The sequence below is a fragment of the Vombatus ursinus genome, unplaced genomic scaffold (assembly GCF_900497805.2).
Source record: "Vombatus ursinus unplaced genomic scaffold, bare-nosed wombat genome assembly UNPS02014816.1, whole genome shotgun sequence".
NCBI classification, from domain to species: domain Eukaryota; kingdom Metazoa; phylum Chordata; class Mammalia; order Diprotodontia; family Vombatidae; genus Vombatus; species Vombatus ursinus.
In genome coordinates, this window is record NW_020954594.1 from 3,257,640 (window position 1) to 3,276,122 (window position 18,483).

Here is an 18,483-nt window from a genome sequence, read left to right on the forward strand (position 1 = left end):
TTTATTAAGCACCTACTATGAGGGAGATACTGTCCTAAGGGTTAAGTATAAAAATGACCTCACTTTGTAGATTTCTGAGGTAAGAACACTTTTCAATTTTAGCATTATTTAATTTTAGAGATAACAGAATTACAGAATTTCAGGAGTGGAAGAGACCTCAGAGCGCATCCTTTTCAACCCATACCTCCACAGATTTCCCTTGGACCGCATGTCTGACAAGTGGTCATCGAGCCTTTGCTAGCAGACCTCTCTTTGCTCCCACAGCCTACTGAGCTTTGGGGAAACTCCAGCTGTTCAGATGTATTCCTTCACATAAGGCCTACAACCTCCTCTCTACAAAGTCCACTTCTGGCTCCTCATTCCAGCTCTTTGGCCCAAGCAGAACAAGTCTGATCCTTCTCCCATCATTTTGGCCAACACCCTCATTTGACAGATGAAGAAGCCAAAGCCCAGAGAAATGCAAATCTCATTCTTAGTTACTGACAAGAACTACAACTAGGGCCTCAGTCTTCTGATTCTTTGTCTGGTGATTTTTTTTTTCCCTGTTCAACAAGAGACACTGTGTCTAGTCTGGGGTTGGCACAAAAGATGGCATGTGGATTCCTGCCACCCCACATCAAATACAAAGAAATTACTGACCACAGGACTAATCCTAATCATTAACTCAATTCCTAACACATACTAACACATACACAGGGCTGGGTGATATGAAGGCTGGCAGGAAAAGGGAGTAAAATGAAGAAATGTCTATGGAACACACCTCTTCTTAATTACTTTTCAAAAATAAGGGGCAACACAATCTAACGATTGCAGTGACTCAATCTTCTCCAAGCACAAGCAGCCAGAAGGCTTGGAAAGAAAACATAACAGTGAGAAAAATTCCCCAAGAACAAGGGCTTATCTTTCTCTTGGATGGTTTCATAAAACACACAGGTGCTTATTAGTGGCCTTTTAAGTAATCAGGAGCCCAGTGAAACTCCTTCAAAATACCCTTCCCAAAGTCTCATTTCAGAGTTCCCATTTCAAGGGTGGCATAATTTACAAAGAAAATGACATTACAACTGGGGACATTTCTACTTCTGTTCTGTAATCCAAACAAGTCCCCAATAAATTCCTAACTAGAGCAAAGGAAGAAAACTGATATTTTAGATATAAGACCTGGATGAAAATGGTTCTTCATTATCTGACATTCTGTGTGTCTGTGTGTGTGTACGCGCGCGCGTGCGTGTGCATGCCTGTACATGTGTGCGTGGGTGTTAGTACAATCTGCTCTCCTCCACAATTAGAAGTACTGATTAGAGTATTTCCGTTGGTGGTTATGCAAATTAGTATAAGGTTCCTCAGTATTAGAGAGAGAGAGAGAGAGAGAGAGAGGTTGGAGGTGGGGGAAGGAGAGGGTAAAATTGTTCTAAGATATTAAGAGACCCTGCTTACCTAAGAGTCTATTTTAGATGCATCTCTAATAGAAATCATGTCTTATATTTCTATAGTTTCTTCTGGGCAAATATATCAAATGTTCCTCTAACATTCTAACTTAAAATATTGATAGAAGAGACAAAGCTTAATATTTTGTACACAGCAAAATATGGTATTTCTGAAAGACCACTTCCAAAAAAGGGTCTTCAGAAAGCATCCAATATCCTCCTGGTTTCCTAATGGATTGAGAAATCCCAAAGATCTGATCCCCTCCTATAATCAGTCCTCATTCAGATTAAGCTAAATCTATTCCACTTGGAGTTCTGACTCAGATGTTTTTTTTTTCCATGACTCTCAATTCCAAACTGGGCCAAACATGTTTACATTAAAAGGGGGATCAAATTGGTTAATCCCTACCTCTTAAGATGGTACAACTTACCAAGCAAATGACTTCACATGTTCTTGAATCATGACCCAGGTCTGGCCAAAATCATCTGATTTCCAGAGCTGCAAATCAATAATATAAAAGTGACGAAAGAGGGCTAAGCACTCTGGGCCGTGGACAACTAAATCACCATCAAACTCCTACTGTGAAACCCAGTCTTGGGAAACACAACACCAGAGCCTACAACAACAGGCACAGACCATCGGAGCCAACAGGAGTGCTCAAAAAGCATGTAAGGACAGGGAAGAACAGATAAATCTGCTACCCTGTCTTGTCTGCAGTGATTAAAATCTCAGACGTGGTTTTTTGGGAGGAAAAAATGGGTCCATTTCCTTTTCTCAAAGAATGATGCTATTCTGGTTTTCCAGAAAAGGACATTTCCTCTACGATTGTATCTCAGCTGATGGAATATGGCCAGGGAGTTACTCCTAGGTCTTCCTCCCTCAGAAATAATGTCCTGAACACCTTTAGTGACTTTAGATGACTAAGGCAGACATGAGGGAGAAGAGTAAACATTAGTCAAGGACAGAACTACAGAGCTTCCAAAAGAATCATCAGCGTACATGGGGAACATAAGCATGACAAATAGATTTGCCAGACCTAGCCAGAGAGATTATGGATAAACCAATCACCTAAACTTCAAAAACCCCAACCTGAAGGCCCTTTCTGAAGCTTGTTTTATGTGTCCCTGGCAACAGGATGTTACAAGAGTAAGATCAGAAACAACAATAAAGATAACTGAAACACTCTGGGAAACTTATGTAGCCCCATACTTGATCCATTCCTTTTCTTCTCCCTCCTACCCAGGCCAAGCCTTTCCTATGACAGACCTAAAACCTTGCCAAAGTAAGTAGGAGGCACTTTTGGTTAAATAGGCTACAAGTAAAAAGAAAATGACCCACATTTAGTTGGCACAATCATTACCAAGCCAACCCAGGGCCCAGGCAGGTTTATGCCAGGCCTATATCCTTGACCTACTTAATTCCAGGCCTGAAATTGATCCCCTTGCCTTCCCAAAGGAGTAAACAATTGATGTTATTCTAACATAAATTCTGGGTAAACGTACCACAGAAGGTCAGAAATGTAAAAAACATCCTGCAGAGTCCAGGTTCCTGCTTTCTCTGTCATATGGTTCCAGGGCCTCAGTTTACACCCCCTCCTCCCACTCAACAACAAAATATCTGTCTAGAAGAGCACAAGGTTAAAAAGCAAGAGGCTGCCAAGTGCTGGGGTAGTGATCCTTGGCCAGAAGGAGGAAGGATATTGCCAAGGGGTGTATTTTTACTTAACAACAGTAAATGAAATTGTGCTTACAAATGCCAAGCCTAGAAGAGGGAAAAGAATTAGTGAAAGGACACAGACAGAGGACAATAAGAAGGCAAGTAAAGAAGCCTTTGCTTGTGCCCACTAAGGGCCCTCCCAAGGCAGCAGGTGGGTGAGTGGGAGGGGGTTCACTTACCTGCTTATTAGGGTGAGATCTATCAAAGCCCAGGAGAAGGTTGGGGGCCTTGGTATGCAGGAGGAGGTCAGCTGCCCTAAACGGGATGGAGAAACCCTGGACGGTGCTGCAGAAGTCAAAAGTAATCCAGAGGTACTGGGCATAGGCATCCACAAAGACGTACTGGAGCAGAAAACAGAGAAGACAGAGGCACACAGTGACAAAAAGTTAGTACTAACAAGCCACCCCCTTAGCTATAAAATGTGAGAGCACTAAGGGGAAGATGAAAACCAGGGAGGAATGAGGGGCCTGCATACCCAAGGACAGCAGGGCCCTCTTACCATCTAAACATGTCAATGAAGAGATGCAAACATATAGAATCAAGAGAATGATTCAGACAATGGCAACATCATAAGGGAAAGCAATGTTGAAAGACTTCAGAACTCTGACTGATACAATGACCAGCTTTAATTCCAAATGTTGAAGCATGTCCCACCTCCTGACAAGTATGTCTTGTCAATTATGTCTCCCACCTCTTGGCAAAGAAGCTATGGGTTACAGGTGCAGAATGACACATACGCTGTCGGATATGGCCAATGTGCCCATTTGTCTTGTTTAACTATACTTTGTTATAAGAGAGTGTTCTTTCTGTGGGGGAGGGTAGAATCATTGGGAAGTAACAGCAATTTTTTTAAAAGCCAATAAAAGTGAAGTTAAAAATAAAATATTCCAATTTTTCAAGAGAGAGAGGAAGGAAGGAAGGAAAAGAAAGAAAGAAAGGCGAGAAATGGCTGAGTTAGGCAACAGAGAGGACAGGTTAGTATATCCCCACGTATCAGTCCTATTTAATCAAAACTTTAATGATCTTTGTGACTTCCATCAGAATGTTCTTCTAATTTTTATCTTTCATTGTTGACCACCATCTTTTTGTCATCCATGAATCAATGAATGAATGAATGAATGAATGAATGAATGAATGGAAGAAAAATGATTTGTTAAGCTTTCAATTGATAGGCAGTGTACTAAATGATGGAGAAATAAATACAAAAAGCAAAACAGTCCTTGCCCTCAAGCAACTTACATTCTAATCAATGAAAATGACGTATTTAGGGGAGTAATGACCAGAGTGGGTAGTTCCGGCCTGGGAAGACTCAGGGATGGTGAGTAAAGTAATGTTGATTTGATTACTGTTCTCAGAGCAAAAGTGGAGGTGACTTGGTCAGTGGGTAATGGTTCATTCTTTTCAAAGGCCAACAGCAACCAAGAGACCGGGGAATCAGAGTAGTATAATACGAAAATCAATGGATTTGGAGTCCAAGGACCTAGGTCTGCTAATTTACTACCAAGTGACCTTAGGTACTGAAGGTGCCTTAGTTTCTTCATCTGTAAATAAGGGTGTTAGATCAAATGGCCTCTGGAGTCCCTTCTAGCTCTAAATCTGTGATCCATTGATTCTATGAGGTTATGATTTACCTGTATTCCTGATAAGCTAAACTGGGAGTGGGCAGGGAAGGGGTAAGCTGGAAAAGAATTCCAGTACCAGCACCATTCAAAAAAGCCCCAGGCCAAACCTTAACATCACCTTCCCAGCAGTTTCACCTGCCCTGGGAGAATGGCTTGTTCTCCTTGCACAAGGAGGCTGGACTACTTCCATAGGGAAAGGAGCAGCCTCTGAGGCCAGCAGACTTTCTCTGTAGCATCTAGAGGAGTGACTCCCGTGGGAACAGGACGCACCTTATTTTAGCTGTACAAGGGTGACTGAGTTTGAACAATAGCTTGACAGACTAGCAACTGCCTGCCTATAGAGGCCCTCTGTGGGGAGAGAGAATAAGGGCCTGTTCTAGGGTTGACCAGGAAACTCAGCAGAGGACTAAGAAGTCAGAATCAGCAGGATCCAGTTCTACCATGAGTCTGGTCACAGAAATAAAATGTACAAACTGAATGCAAGAAAACCTTCCTGATCAACTTCCCTCAACAGGATCCACTAGGCAAGCCAACCGAGCTGAAGTACCAAGATATCTTGAGGAAGCAATGGGAGGCAGCATGTGCCAGGTGGGTAAAACCAATGCCACCATCTCAACCACCACCTTCCCTCAGATGGAGAAAGCCTAGATCTATGAAACCAAGAGCTCTGGGAACAGAAGAGATCCTCCACCAATCTGCCCTGCTTCGAGCCTGGCCCATATCATTGTGGAAAACAATTCCTATGGAGAAGGGGCCCACATTCCTGGCTACCATCAACACCAACTTCTAACCAGATGCCACAAATGGAGAGGTGAGCCCAAGAGCCCAAGAGCCTCAGACAAGTCAGTGACCCCAGACAACCAATTCTTAGTTTTGCACCTAGCTCTTCAAGGAGCATCATTCTGGGAACCAACCCTTATGGAAATGAAACCTTGCAATTGGTTCTGCAGGTGCGACAGCCCCAATTCCTAACAACCACAGCTACGGAAAAAATGGAAAACAAAGTTCTTAACACCAAAGTCCTTGGCACTGCTGAATGGTTCAAGAACAAGAAACAGAAAAAAACAATTTTCTGTGGGGAAGAAAAAACATTAAGAATCTATTACCATCTGCTTTGCCACTGCCATTGCCCCCTAAGGACCATGAAATCTTTCTACCTGATTTGAGGGAGCTGAAACCCTCTATGTGTGTTGTCAACCCCATCAGAATGTGAGCCCCTTGAGACGAGGAACCATTTCCCACTTTAGAAAGAACATTAGGGATCACCTAGTCTGATCCCTTTTAATTTTATAAATGAGGAAGTTGAAACCCAAAAAGGGTATGTGACTTGTCCAAGGTCACACAGACAAGACAGAACAGCACTAGAATTTGCACTTAGTACAGTGCCTAGCACACAGTAGGTGCTTAATAAATACTGACTGTTGACTGCAAGTTCAGGGCTTTTTCGACTTCAACTTTTTATTTATCTATCTATCTATCTATCTATCTATTTATTTATGTGTGTGAGGCAATCAGGGTCAAGTGACTTGCCCAGGGTCACACAGCTTTAAGTGTCAAGCGTTTAGTCTGAGGCCGGATGTGAACTCAGGTCCTCCTGACTCCAGGGCAGGTGCTCTATCCACTGGGCTACCTAGCTGCCCTGTCTCCCAGTATTAATACCATATACTAACCACCACTGAAAACCATTATTGTCTGGCTTAGATGAGGCACCCCCCTCCAATTATTTAGCATAAAAATATCTCAGGAAGTAGTCTGAGAAAGATGCAAAAGAGGTGCTGCTATTCTGGAAATACTACAGCAATAGCGGCCACTAATTACCAAGGCCTCACTTCTGCAGGTGTCTCCCTCCTTCATAGGTCACCTGGGTGTCAGAAGAAAGGATTTTTCTATACTGTTCAATGCCTTTAAAGTCACCAGGGTTGGTCCAGGCTCCTAACTCATCAGGTCATGCTTGAATTGTGGCAACAGCTCTAATCCAAGGGTTCTTAACTTGGGGTCCATGAACATCCATAGATAAATTTCAGGTGGCCCATGAATTTGGATAGGAAAATTTATTTTCACAACTGAAATTTACCATTTCCTTCAATTATTTTTTAAAAAACTATCACTTTAAGAAGGGGTTCATGGGCTTCACAAGACTACCAATGGGGTCCAGGATACAAAAAAAATTAAGAACTCTTCTCCAATCATCTCTTCTGCAAACCATTCTGCACACTGCCATAAGATTAATCTTCCTACAATTCCTCTCCTAAATAACTTTTTTTTATTATAAACCTAGTAAGAACTCAACAAATAATCAGACAACAAATCAAGAAATAAAACTCCAGCTGGTCTCACTTCTTCCAATGAAGAACCACACCAGCCCACACTGATACCCTTCTTTAACCTCCAATGATATTTTTGGGGGCCTATAATATTTTCTCATCCCTGTACCATTGCCATTTAATGATTTTGTGTGTATATGTCTTGTCTCTCCAACTAGACTACAACTTTCTGAGGACAGAGAACCTGGCTTACACTTTTCATGTATTCTTTATCCTAATATAATAACCTATTTCCTAACTGCCGCACCACCCAGCTGAGGCAGCTAGGTGGCTCAGGGGGATAGAACATGGGCCATGAGTCAGGAAGGCCTGAGTTCAAATTCAGTCTCAGACACTCAGTAGCTGACCCTAGCAAGTCACTTAACCTCTGTTTGCCTCAGTTTCCTCAAAGGCAAAATGAGGATGATAACAGTACCTACCTCACAGGGTTGTTGTGAGGATCAAATGAGATAATATTTGTAAAACACTAAGCAAAGAGCCTAGTATATAGTAGGTGCTATATAAATGCTTATTCCCTCCCTCTTCTCCCCCTTCCTCTTCTAAAACTGATCACATGGTAAACACTCAATGAATACCTAGCATAGTTGGTATTATTCAGCAGCTATTCACCACCTGTTGTGATTGCAGGACCATCAGGAAAGTCTTTCTTTCCCCCAAAAAATGTCTTTCTCCTTCTTAGCTAACAATGCCTAAAGTTCTATACTAAGAGTTTCACTCTTATGACTTAAGGTTTTGCCACATGTTAAAATACAACAACCTCGGGAAGGGACAACCCATTAGACTTTATAAGTTATTTACACACGTTACATTATGAAAATGAACTTATCTAATTCTTTCCTTAGAACAAGTTTTAGAGAAGGAAGAAAAATCTGGGTGGAGAGTGAAGACAGTATGGTATGTCACAAGGGTTCAAAAATTGGGACAGAAAATGGTTGGTGGGGGGCAGCTAGGTGGCGCAGTGAATAGAGCACCGGCCCTGAAGTCAGGAGGACCTGAGTTCAAATCCGGCCTCAGACACTTGATACTTAGTAGCTGTGTGACCTTGGGCAAGTCACTTAACCCCATTGCCTACCAAAAAAAAAAAAAAAGAAAAGAAAAGAAAAAAAGAAAATGGTTGGTGGCACCAAAAGCCAATTCATATACTTCACAATTTTACGTAAGACTAGCTCCATCTAGTCATCTAAAATTAATCTGAATAACTTCAGCATAAGACACAGCATTAACCACAGGTTACCTCTGTGGTGTTGTGAGGGTTGCATGCTCTAGAAAAGGGCCCCAGGACCTTTCTAACCCATCAGGTTGGGTCTTACAGTATGAGTAGTTATGTGTTGCTACAGCAGGGGTTCTTAACATTTTCTGAGTCTTAGACCCCCAGTGAATCCTATGGCTCCCTTTCTTCATAATTGAAGGAAATGCTAACTTTTAGTAAGAGGCAAGTAGAAATAAAGATCTATCTTTTCCCCATTCACAGACCCCATGAAATATGGGCTTCTATGCTACAAGGATGAGGGAGCTAGAGCTTCTTTCTAAGTGCCTTAGGGAGTCAGGAGAACAAGGAAGTACTGACAGCTGGAACTAAAAAAGACCTGAAGCCTTCATATAAACCCCTCATCATTACCACCATCATTATCAGTTACCATCATTACCATTATCATTATCATCATAGCATTAGCTATGGGCCTCCCACTGTTTCTATATATACCCCATTCAGCCTGCACTCTGCCCTTTAATATTAGAAAAAATTTAATTTCTTCTTCTTTCTCATCAAGGTGGTCCTCAATGTTAACATTTAACCGCGATAAAAATGTCAGGGGCAGGGATGGAGAGGCACTCGATAAGATTCTCCCTGATGGCCCTACTGACAACAAGGGACTTCAGAAACTCTGTGTGGTTTTTCTCAGGAAGTATCAGGTCTGGTGGAACAATGTGACTTCTGGGTGAAAATAAACATAATTAACATAATAAGAGTCACCATTTCCTTCCTGGGGAGTTCAAGAAGTGAGAGAACAGATAGTTACCACCAAGGAAGCAGAAACTTCCTCTTGACAATGTTTCCTACAAGGCCTCAGTGCCAATACATTCTATAGCTGTCAGGACATTTCATCTCCTGTCTCTGAATCTCCACCAGTTATGAAGCTACTCAGACCTGAGCAAGAGAAATGTGGGGAGGATGAATGTAGCCAAAGTAGTGAATGTGCATTTGCCCTCCCCTAGGTAGGACTTTCAGTCAATATTAATAAAGGAGCAATGCGGAAAGGTGGGGAAAGTGCTAAACTTTGAGTCATAGGACCTGAGTTTGAATCCTGGTTCTGCCACTTACTAGCTCTGTGACTCCAGACAAGTCGTTCTACATCTCTGGGCTTCATTTCATAAGGAGGTTGCACTTAGAGGGGCCTCTGAGGTCCTCTGCAGCTCTAAATCTTTGACCCTGTGGAATCCCCATCCCATTCCACTTGTGGCACCTAAATTTTGTCCCTGAGCTTCTCTTCCCCTCCTGCATTCCTCCTGATCTCTAAAAGCTTTGCGCACGCACGCGCACACACACACACACACACACACACACACACAAACACCATTTCCCTCCCTAACTAACCCCTTTCTTCCTCTTGTCCCTCCAGGCCTACTACAGAAAAAAAAATTCCGAATTATCTGTTATATAGGAATGCATTATGGAAAGGTTCTACGACCCAAAGAGGTAAGGAAGCCAGAGATGTAGCTTGCTCCTATAATCCCACACAAAGTAGTAAATCAATGGGGCACGCTGAAATGCTAACACAGAGCTCCATATGTCTGTGGGACTTGCAGCTACTAGCATCTCATCAACACTAGTGAAACTAAAAGTCACCTCACCAAGCCCTCCCTCCAAACGAGATCCAATTCAACAAACCTTGAAGTGCCAGCTCTGTACAAGGCACTGGGCTAGGTGCTGGGGATACAGAGATGAAAGAGAGCACAGAACATGCCCTCAAAAGGCTTACAATCTAAGAGAAGGAACAGACACAATTTTTCCCTTCCCAGTCCTGTTCCAGACTTTCTCTAGACTTCAAAACCATGGCCTCTCTACTGCTGGCTCATCCTGAAAGTTCCCTTACAGCCTGAGGCCTCCTTGCCCTGGGACAAGCTACCACCCCCATTGCCCAGTCACCAAGACATAGCCTCTGCCAGGCCTGGCTCCCTTCTCCACTGGTGAGTTCCTCCTGGAGCTTCCATTTTGTGGAATGACCCAGACAAGACTGCATTCATTCTCTAGATTTCAAAGCCATGCCTCTAGTCAGGTACCTTCATCCCTCTCTCCCATAACCCTTCTTTGCAGGTCCTTGAGGGCAGGGACTAATCTTTTTTTTTTTTTGTTTGTATTTGTATCACCAGGACTTAGCAAAGTGCCTGACACAAATTAAATATGCTTGTTATTAGTAAATGCTTGTTTCCTTCCTTCCTTCCTTCCTTCTTTTCTTCCCATACAAATATGGATGATATTGGGGGGGGAATGTGATAAGTGCAAAGGAGGGGTCCTATAAAAGTGCTATGAGAAATCAACTTCAGCTGGGGTCAAAGTCCAAGAAGGCTTTATGAAGGAGATGGTACCTGAATCAGGTATTTAAGGAAGGGACTTCAACAGGTGAAGCTGATGTGGGTGGGGGAAACAATTTATTCTAGCTAGTCATGGATCACTATGACAAAGAATGGAGAAGGAAGAGAGCAGAATAAGAAGGGAAATGGTGAGAAGTCCAGTAAAGGTGGAGCAGGCTGTCCATGCTCCAATATAAAAGCGTGAGTTAAGACTAAAGAGTGGTGCCAAAGTGTGGAAGGCCTTGAACACCAGTTAAGGAATATGTGTTTATGAGGGGGTTTGTATACATACACACACACACACACACACACACACACACACACACAAAATACATATTTTTTAATGTAACTGCATCTTTTTTTTAATCTGGTAGAAAAATTTTTCATAAAAAAATATAATTGAAAACTGGTCATTTATATTTTAAATAAAATCAATCCAAAGTCTGTTACAAAAGCAAAGCCCTTAGGATAGCCAGATGAGAAAACAGGAGGGAGAAAAAAAAAAAAAAGAACCAATGGCCTGGTCTGCAATATATAATATCTGCTGATTTGATTTTTCTCTCCATGCAAAAAACATGGCCTGGGGTTAGTCAATGAGGAATGGATCACTGCAGTGAACAGAGCAACATCAAAAATAGCTCTGAATGAAAAACAACAAAAATACAGTCAGAGAAGACTGTAACTGATTCACTGAATGCTGACCTATTCTGTTCACCACTATTTCTATTCACCACTTTTTCAATGCCCCTTCAGATATATAGTTGTTATGAGAAAAACACTTTGTAAACCTTGAGGCCCTAGAGAAATGTAGCACACAACAATAAGTAAGATAATCGTTATTATAATTATTACCACCCCAGACGGTAATGAGTAAAGTGGAGGATTTTCTGTGGACTGCTTCTGCATTAGAAATTCTGATTAGTGGGGCAACTGGGTGGCACAGTGGATAGAGCTCTGGCCTTGGAGTCAGGAGGCCCTGAGTTCAAATCTAAGCTCAGACACTTGACACTTACTAGCTGTGTGACCCTGAGTAAGTTACTTAACCCCAACTGCCTCACCAAAAAGAAAAAAAAAATTCTGATTAATAACGTGGCATCACCATACTGTGGGGCCAGCCTTACAAACAGGGTCTCCTCCATAATAAATGTTCCCCTCCATAAGCAACTATTAGCAGAGTCTGAGCAGAGACCATGGTTTCACAACCTGCCCCCAAAATGTTTCAACACATTTGTTCTCCCATAACAACAGAGCTCTTTCTTCCCTAAACAGGGTCCATTAAAGCAATACTCTGTGGCTGCTACTTCCTTACCCGTTTGTTGTCTGCTGGGCTATGGTAGAATTGAGCGATCACGGCTTCACTGTTGTTTCCCACACCAAAGTTGAATTTCTCCGATATTTTCTGGAATGATTTCCCATAGTCGTAAGACACATAAACCTGGAAGGTGGGGGGAGAGAGAGAGGGGGGAGAAAGAATTACAAGAGATCAGAGAGAAAATATCTCCCTCCGGCTCCACTTTCAAACTGTCCTGTTGCAGGTTCTGAATGTGTTAATAATTATGTCTCAATGGCATAATGAAATTACAGGTGTCACCAGATAATGTTAACAAGGAAAGAATCAGCCCACCTCTGTGTCTGTCCCCAGGCATGGTTACCCAAGGACAAAGCAATCTGCTTGAGAAGGGGGCCAACATAACTGAAGCCATGACAGCCACTTTACTCATGACCGGGTCTAATGGGTTCAAATTATATCTAGAGGTCTGGATTTGTCTGGAAAGACTAAAAATGTGTCCTGTCTGTCAGGTCTCCACTACCACACATTTCCTGCCTTCTGGGAAGCTCTACTCTTAGGCTGGGCTAGAAGACTGGGAAGAAAAACCAGTTCCAACAGAAAGGCAAGCGAGAAGGAGGGGAGAGGAGGTGGACAGGAGAGGAAGATGGAGAGGTAGACAGGAGAGGAAGATGTAGAGGAGGAAAGGAGGCAAGAGGAGAAGGAAAGGGAGTAGAGAAGAGAGGGAGAGGGAAAGAGCGTGAGGGAGAAGAGAGGAGGACTGCTACATATTTTTCCTTATTTCAATAAGAAATATTTTTTCATTTAGTGTATCATAAATTCCAGCTCTAATGTTCTTATGATTCCCCAAGAGGAACAGGGAATTGTATTTGACATTCAACTCAATTCAACAAGAATCTATAGAGGGCCTACTATGTATAAGGGACTATGATAAACACCAAAGATACAAAATTTAAAAATGACAGTACTTGACCTCCAAGTAAGGGTGGAAGGTAGGGGTGGCTGAGAAAATAACATGTTCACCGATGAGTTTGATACAAGCTAGGGTATAACAGGAACAAAAGATATGTTCAACATAAGTTCTTCAGATGCACCACTGGAAGAAAGCAACATGTTCACCAATAAGCATGACACAAGGTAGGGTGTAGCAGGAACAAAAGAGAGGGTCAACCGAAGTGCCTTCAGGTGCTGCAATGGTAGTTTACACTTTTGTCAACTTGCTACTGATCCCAAAAGACATACAGGCCAGGATGTGGATGGTGTAAAAGAAGTGGTCACTACTGCACACCATTCCAACCCTATCTACACCTTCTTGGCTATGAAAAGTCCAATGGGGTGATAAAAGCCATGGTTTAGAGTCTGGGATGGGGAACCTCGAGGCCGCAGGTTCCCTATCCCTGGTTTCAGACAAATCTGACGCGTACGTAATCAACCCAAGATCACTTGTTTGGGTTTATCTTCAAATATCTCATGGGGAATAGAAGGGCTCCTAAAGGCTACTGAGGAGTACCCGGAAAAGGGAAAGCCATGGGAATCTGGGGGTGGGGGTAGGGCAGAGAGTCAGCCATCACCCTCAGTCACTGCTATCTATTAGGCACAAAGTTAATCCAATCACAACAAAGGCATCTGCACTTATGGGGTTCTAATCTAAAGTAACAGGGACACAGACTTCATAAAAACATGGAGTGCTTTCCAACTGCAGAGGAGGAAGTAGGGGATTCAACAACAGAAACTGAAGTTGGTTTTTTTCCCCCTAAATTGTGAAACTTTACAGAGAAGCTTAGGACAAATTATTAGGAAGCAGAATAGAAGTTCAATTTGAGGGCAAAAGGATATAGTGAAACGCAATCCCCCCAATACGCACGCTCCAGACACTGAATGACTTCAGACAGACTGCATGCTGTTTTATGTCTCAACAGGAAAATGTGATGGGGAAAATGCAGTTTTTCAGAAGGGAAAGTCACTTTCATTTACTTATTCAGAGTTGTCTAGAAAAATGTACTCTTGAGAGTAGGCAGAGTTCTGCCCTTGAAGTCAGGTTCAAATCCCCTGTCTGCTAAAGATAATCAAGTCACTTAACCTCTCTGGGCCTCAGTTTCCTCATCTGTAAATAAGAGGTTTGGACTAGGTGGGGGACCTCTAGCCCCTCTGGATCTAAACATAAATCTATGATCCCTACAGCTTCCCTTAAAGTGTACTCTTTCAAATGATATTTTGGTAGGGAGATTTGACAACTTACCAAAAAAAAATTGTTATCTTTCAAACTTAATCAGTCATGAAATTATGGGCCTGAAAGTCCTAACATCATCTTCATCACCACTACCAAAACAACAACTGCATTCACGAAGGGCTTCAACAATCCTTTAAAGTATAACATGATGTAACTGACAGTGTCAAATGCAGCAGAGACGTCAAGAAGATTGAGACTCTTTTTTTTTTGGCTAGGCAATGGGGTTAAGTGACTTGCCCAAGGTCACACAGCTTGTAGGCGTCAAGTATCTGAGGCTGAATTTGAACTCAGGTCCTCCAGACTCCAGGGCCAGTGCTATATCCACTGCACCACCTGGTTGCCCATGACTGAGACTTTTTTAAAAGGCCTTTAGAGAATTTAGGAAATCCATAGTAACAACAAAGACAGCACAACTCCAGGTGCAGCATTGGCTTTCTGAAGGATGTCTTCCCTAGCTGCCTTTAGCAACCCTTTGTTTCTCTAGCATATACACTTGACACATAGCAGACTCCTAAAACGTTTCTTGAATCGAACTGCTGCTAGATAGAACCCATTTTTTCCTTCCTGATCCACCCTTAAACCTAAACACAATACAATTAGTGTGTGACCCTTGGGACCAGTTTCGTAACAAGAACTACCAACCACATGAACCAGACTAGATTTTCTTTAGTCATACGATATGTCACATGGGACAGAATCAAAACCTTCATTTTAGGATCAAGAAAAATAACACCTACTGTTTCATTTTAATACACTTGTCACAGAAGGAAATCTCAGCTAGATCTTGTTCTTTATGAATAAGACGTTCATATGTTACCCAGCACCAACTTTATTCTGTTAAGGTACCCAAAAATTCAATGGGGAGGTGATGACTGTTTCCAGTATTTTTCCACAAGATAAAAGTGAAACTTACAGGTCTTTGGCTTCTAGAATAATTCAGTTGCAAACTATAAGCATTACATTGCTCTTCTCTGGCATTTAAGAACCAACTGTTTGTATACTTTTTAATCTCCACATTAATTACTGTAGGGAATTAACAAACTTTTCTTTCAGATCACTGTGAAAGAAAAGCTTGCTAACTTCTTTTCGTATCACCAGATCCTGGTTCTAAGTTACAATGCATTAAAAAACAAAATTAACACCAAAAAAAGAAGCATTTCCAGATAAACAGAATATAAATGAAGACTGTATATGAAACCGTGGATCTACATTTTATGCTGCTTTCAAAAAAGTATGTAATAAATTCAACACTATCTTCTTTTTTATTAAATTTTATTTTTTTCAATGAACAAAAATCCATTTCCTTGCCTACCCATTTCTTCTCCTACCATTTGAAAAGAAAAAGAAAACCCTTGTAAAAAAAAAATATGCAGAGTCAAGTTTAACAAATTCTCACATTGGACACATTCAAAAAATATATATCACTCTATATTCTGAGTCAATTATTTCTGAAAGGAGGTGGGCAGCATGCTACATGAGCAGTACTCTGGAATGACAGAGGTATTAACTGGTACCACTCATTCTGAAAATTACTGCTTTATAGTATATTTTGAGATCTGGAACTACTAGACTCCCTTATTTCTCACTTTTATTTTTACCATTATTTCCCTTGAGATTCTTGATTTTTTGTTCCCCCATATGAATTTTGGTTTTGGAGGAAGAAGGAAGAGCTCTATAAAGCAACCCTTTGGTAATTTGATTGGTACAGAATAGATTAAACAAATTAATTTAGGCATTACTGTCATTTTTATTACACAAACTCAGCCCATCCATGAGAAAGAAATATTTTTTTCCAATTATTTAGATCTGTATTTCTGTAAAAAGTGTTTCCATTTGAGTGGTCCTGGGTATTACTCCTTTGGGAGTTAGTATGTGTCTTATTCAATTTCTTTTTCTCAGATTTAAGTTGTTTAACCTCTCTATTTCTTGTTCTGTTAATCTGGTTTTTTATATCTTTTAAAGGAACCACCCATTTCTTTTAAGTTACTAGGGTTTTTTGGCATATGGTTGGATAAAATAGTTTCTAATAATATCCTTTATTTCTTTATATGTTGTGATTTCTTCTTTTTATTATTTCTGATAGTGGTAATTCATTTTCCTTTCTTTTTTTAATTAAAATTAACTAATTACATATCCTGCCCAAAAAGCTCCTTCCATTTAGCAATTCAATTTTTTTTAGTTTGCAATTTTATTAATCTCTTTTTTGACTTTCAGAATTTGTACTGTGGTATTTACTCATGGGTTTTTTTAATTTCTTGAGTTTTCTAGGCCTGTTTTTCTTTTGGTATATTCCCAATTCATTGATCTGTTTTCTCTCCTTTGTTGATAAAAGTGTTTAAAGATGTGAAGTTTCCCTTAAGGACTGCTTTAGTTGCATCACCAAAACTCTAGTATTTTGTCTTATCCTTCTGGTCTTTAATAAAATTATTTATCATTTCTATGATTTGTTCTTTGATATACCAATACTTCAGGATTAAATTATTTCTAGTTGATTTTAATTCTTTTTCAATGGTTCTTTATTAAATATAATTTTATTGCACCGTGGTCAGTAAATGAGATTTAATATAACTATTTTTCTGCATTTGTTTGTAAGATTTTAATGCCCTAAAACAGTCAAATTCTGAGAAGATGATATACACAGGTGAGAATGATGTGTGCGTATATGCTTTCTTTCTACTGTCATCAAATAAAATTGCTAGAGATCTATCATATCTTTTCTAAAATTCTATTCAGGTCCTTCATTTCTTTCTTGTTTTTTGTTTTTGTTTTTTAAGATCTGTCTACCACTGAAAATGGTACTTTGATTTCTACTACTATACTTCTCCTGATGATTCATTTAGCTTTTCTTTTTAGTATTTAGATGCTAGCCATTCAGTGCATACATATTAAGTACTGAAATTTATTCCTTGTATGTGGTATCTTTCAGCAAAATGTAATTACTATTTATCTCTTAATCAAGTCCATTCTTGCTACAGTTTTGTCTAAGATCATGATTACTACTCCTGCTTTTTTTTTTTTTAATTCAGCTAAAGCACGAGAGATTTTGCTCAAGTTCCTTATTTTAAATGTGGGTGAATCTGATGTTTCAAGTGTGCTTCCTGTAAACAGCATATTGCAAGATTCTACTTTCTAATCTATTATGCTATCTTCTTCTGTTTTATGAGTGAGTTCATCCCACTCATAATTTTGATCATTATCCATATATTTCTCTCCGTCTTATTCTTGCATACTTTCTTTTCCCCCGCTCTCTGCTCCCAGCCAATTCTTCACAAAGAAGAAGGCAGGGGAACAGCTGTGTTTCATACCAATAAACTTCTACTCCCTTACCCATCTTCTCTTCCCTTCATCCAGACCCCAATCACAGATTTCTTTTTTTTTCCTTTTTCACCTCTAATATTTATTCTCTTCAACCTCGGCAGCCTTTGACACTGCTGATCACCCTCTCCTCCTTGATAATCTCTTCTCTCTAGGTTTTCAGGACATCATTTTCTCCCGGTTTTCCTCCTATCTATCTGACTGGTCCTTCCCAGTCTCCTTTGCTGAACCCTAATCTAGATCATGCCCTCTAACTGTAGATGTCCCTCAGGGTTCTGTCCTGGGACCTCTTTTCTTCTCCTTCTATAGTACTTCATTTGGTGATCTCATCAGCTCCCATGAATTTAATTACCATCTCTAAACTGATGATTCTCAAATCTACCTTTCCTATCACTTTTTCTCTGCTGACCTCCAGCTGTCTTTCAGACATCTCAAATTGGATGTCCAGTAAACATCTTAAACTCAATATGTCCAAAACAGAACTTATTACCTTTCTCCCTGAACCATCCCTACCACCTACCTTCTCTATTACTATAGAAGAGAAAACCATCCTCTCAGTCTCTCAGACTCACAACCTAGGAGTCATCTCGGATTCCTCACTATCTCCCACTCCCCTTCCCCCATGTCCAAGCAGTTCCCTAGGCCTGATGATTTCACCATTGCAACACCTCTCAAATATGCCCCCTTCTCTCCTGTGATACTGCCACCACTCTGGTGTAGGCCCTCATCATCTCATGCCTTGATTACTACTATAACCTACTGGTGGGTCTGCCTGCCTCAAGTCTCTCCCTATTCAAATCCATATCCTTTCAACTACTAATGAGATTTTCCTATAAGGTAGGTCTAATCATGTCACATACACCCCCTAACTCAATAAATTCCAGTGGCTCCCTATTGCCTCCAGGATCAAATACAAAATGCTCTATTTGGCATTCAAAGCCCTTCATAACATAGCCCCATCCTACCTTTCCAGTCTTCTTACATCTTACTCCC

At 40.8% G+C, this 18,483-nt stretch overlaps 1 protein-coding gene across 1 annotated transcript in view; it reads right to left on the minus strand.

Annotated features, from left to right (window-relative positions):
• The window catches only part of SORL1 (sortilin related receptor 1), a 216,807-nt gene that overhangs the window by 155,851 nt on the left and 42,473 nt on the right, over positions 1-18,483 (minus strand). Inside the window, exons 3-5 of the mRNA XM_027835471.1 lie at positions 11,967-12,092; positions 3,321-3,482; positions 1,856-1,923 (exon numbers count right to left, since the gene is read on the minus strand). Of these exons, the coding sequence (XP_027691272.1) occupies positions 1,856-1,923; positions 3,321-3,482; positions 11,967-12,092 (356 nt within the window). The remainder of the gene's footprint in view (positions 1-1,855; positions 1,924-3,320; positions 3,483-11,966; positions 12,093-18,483) is intronic.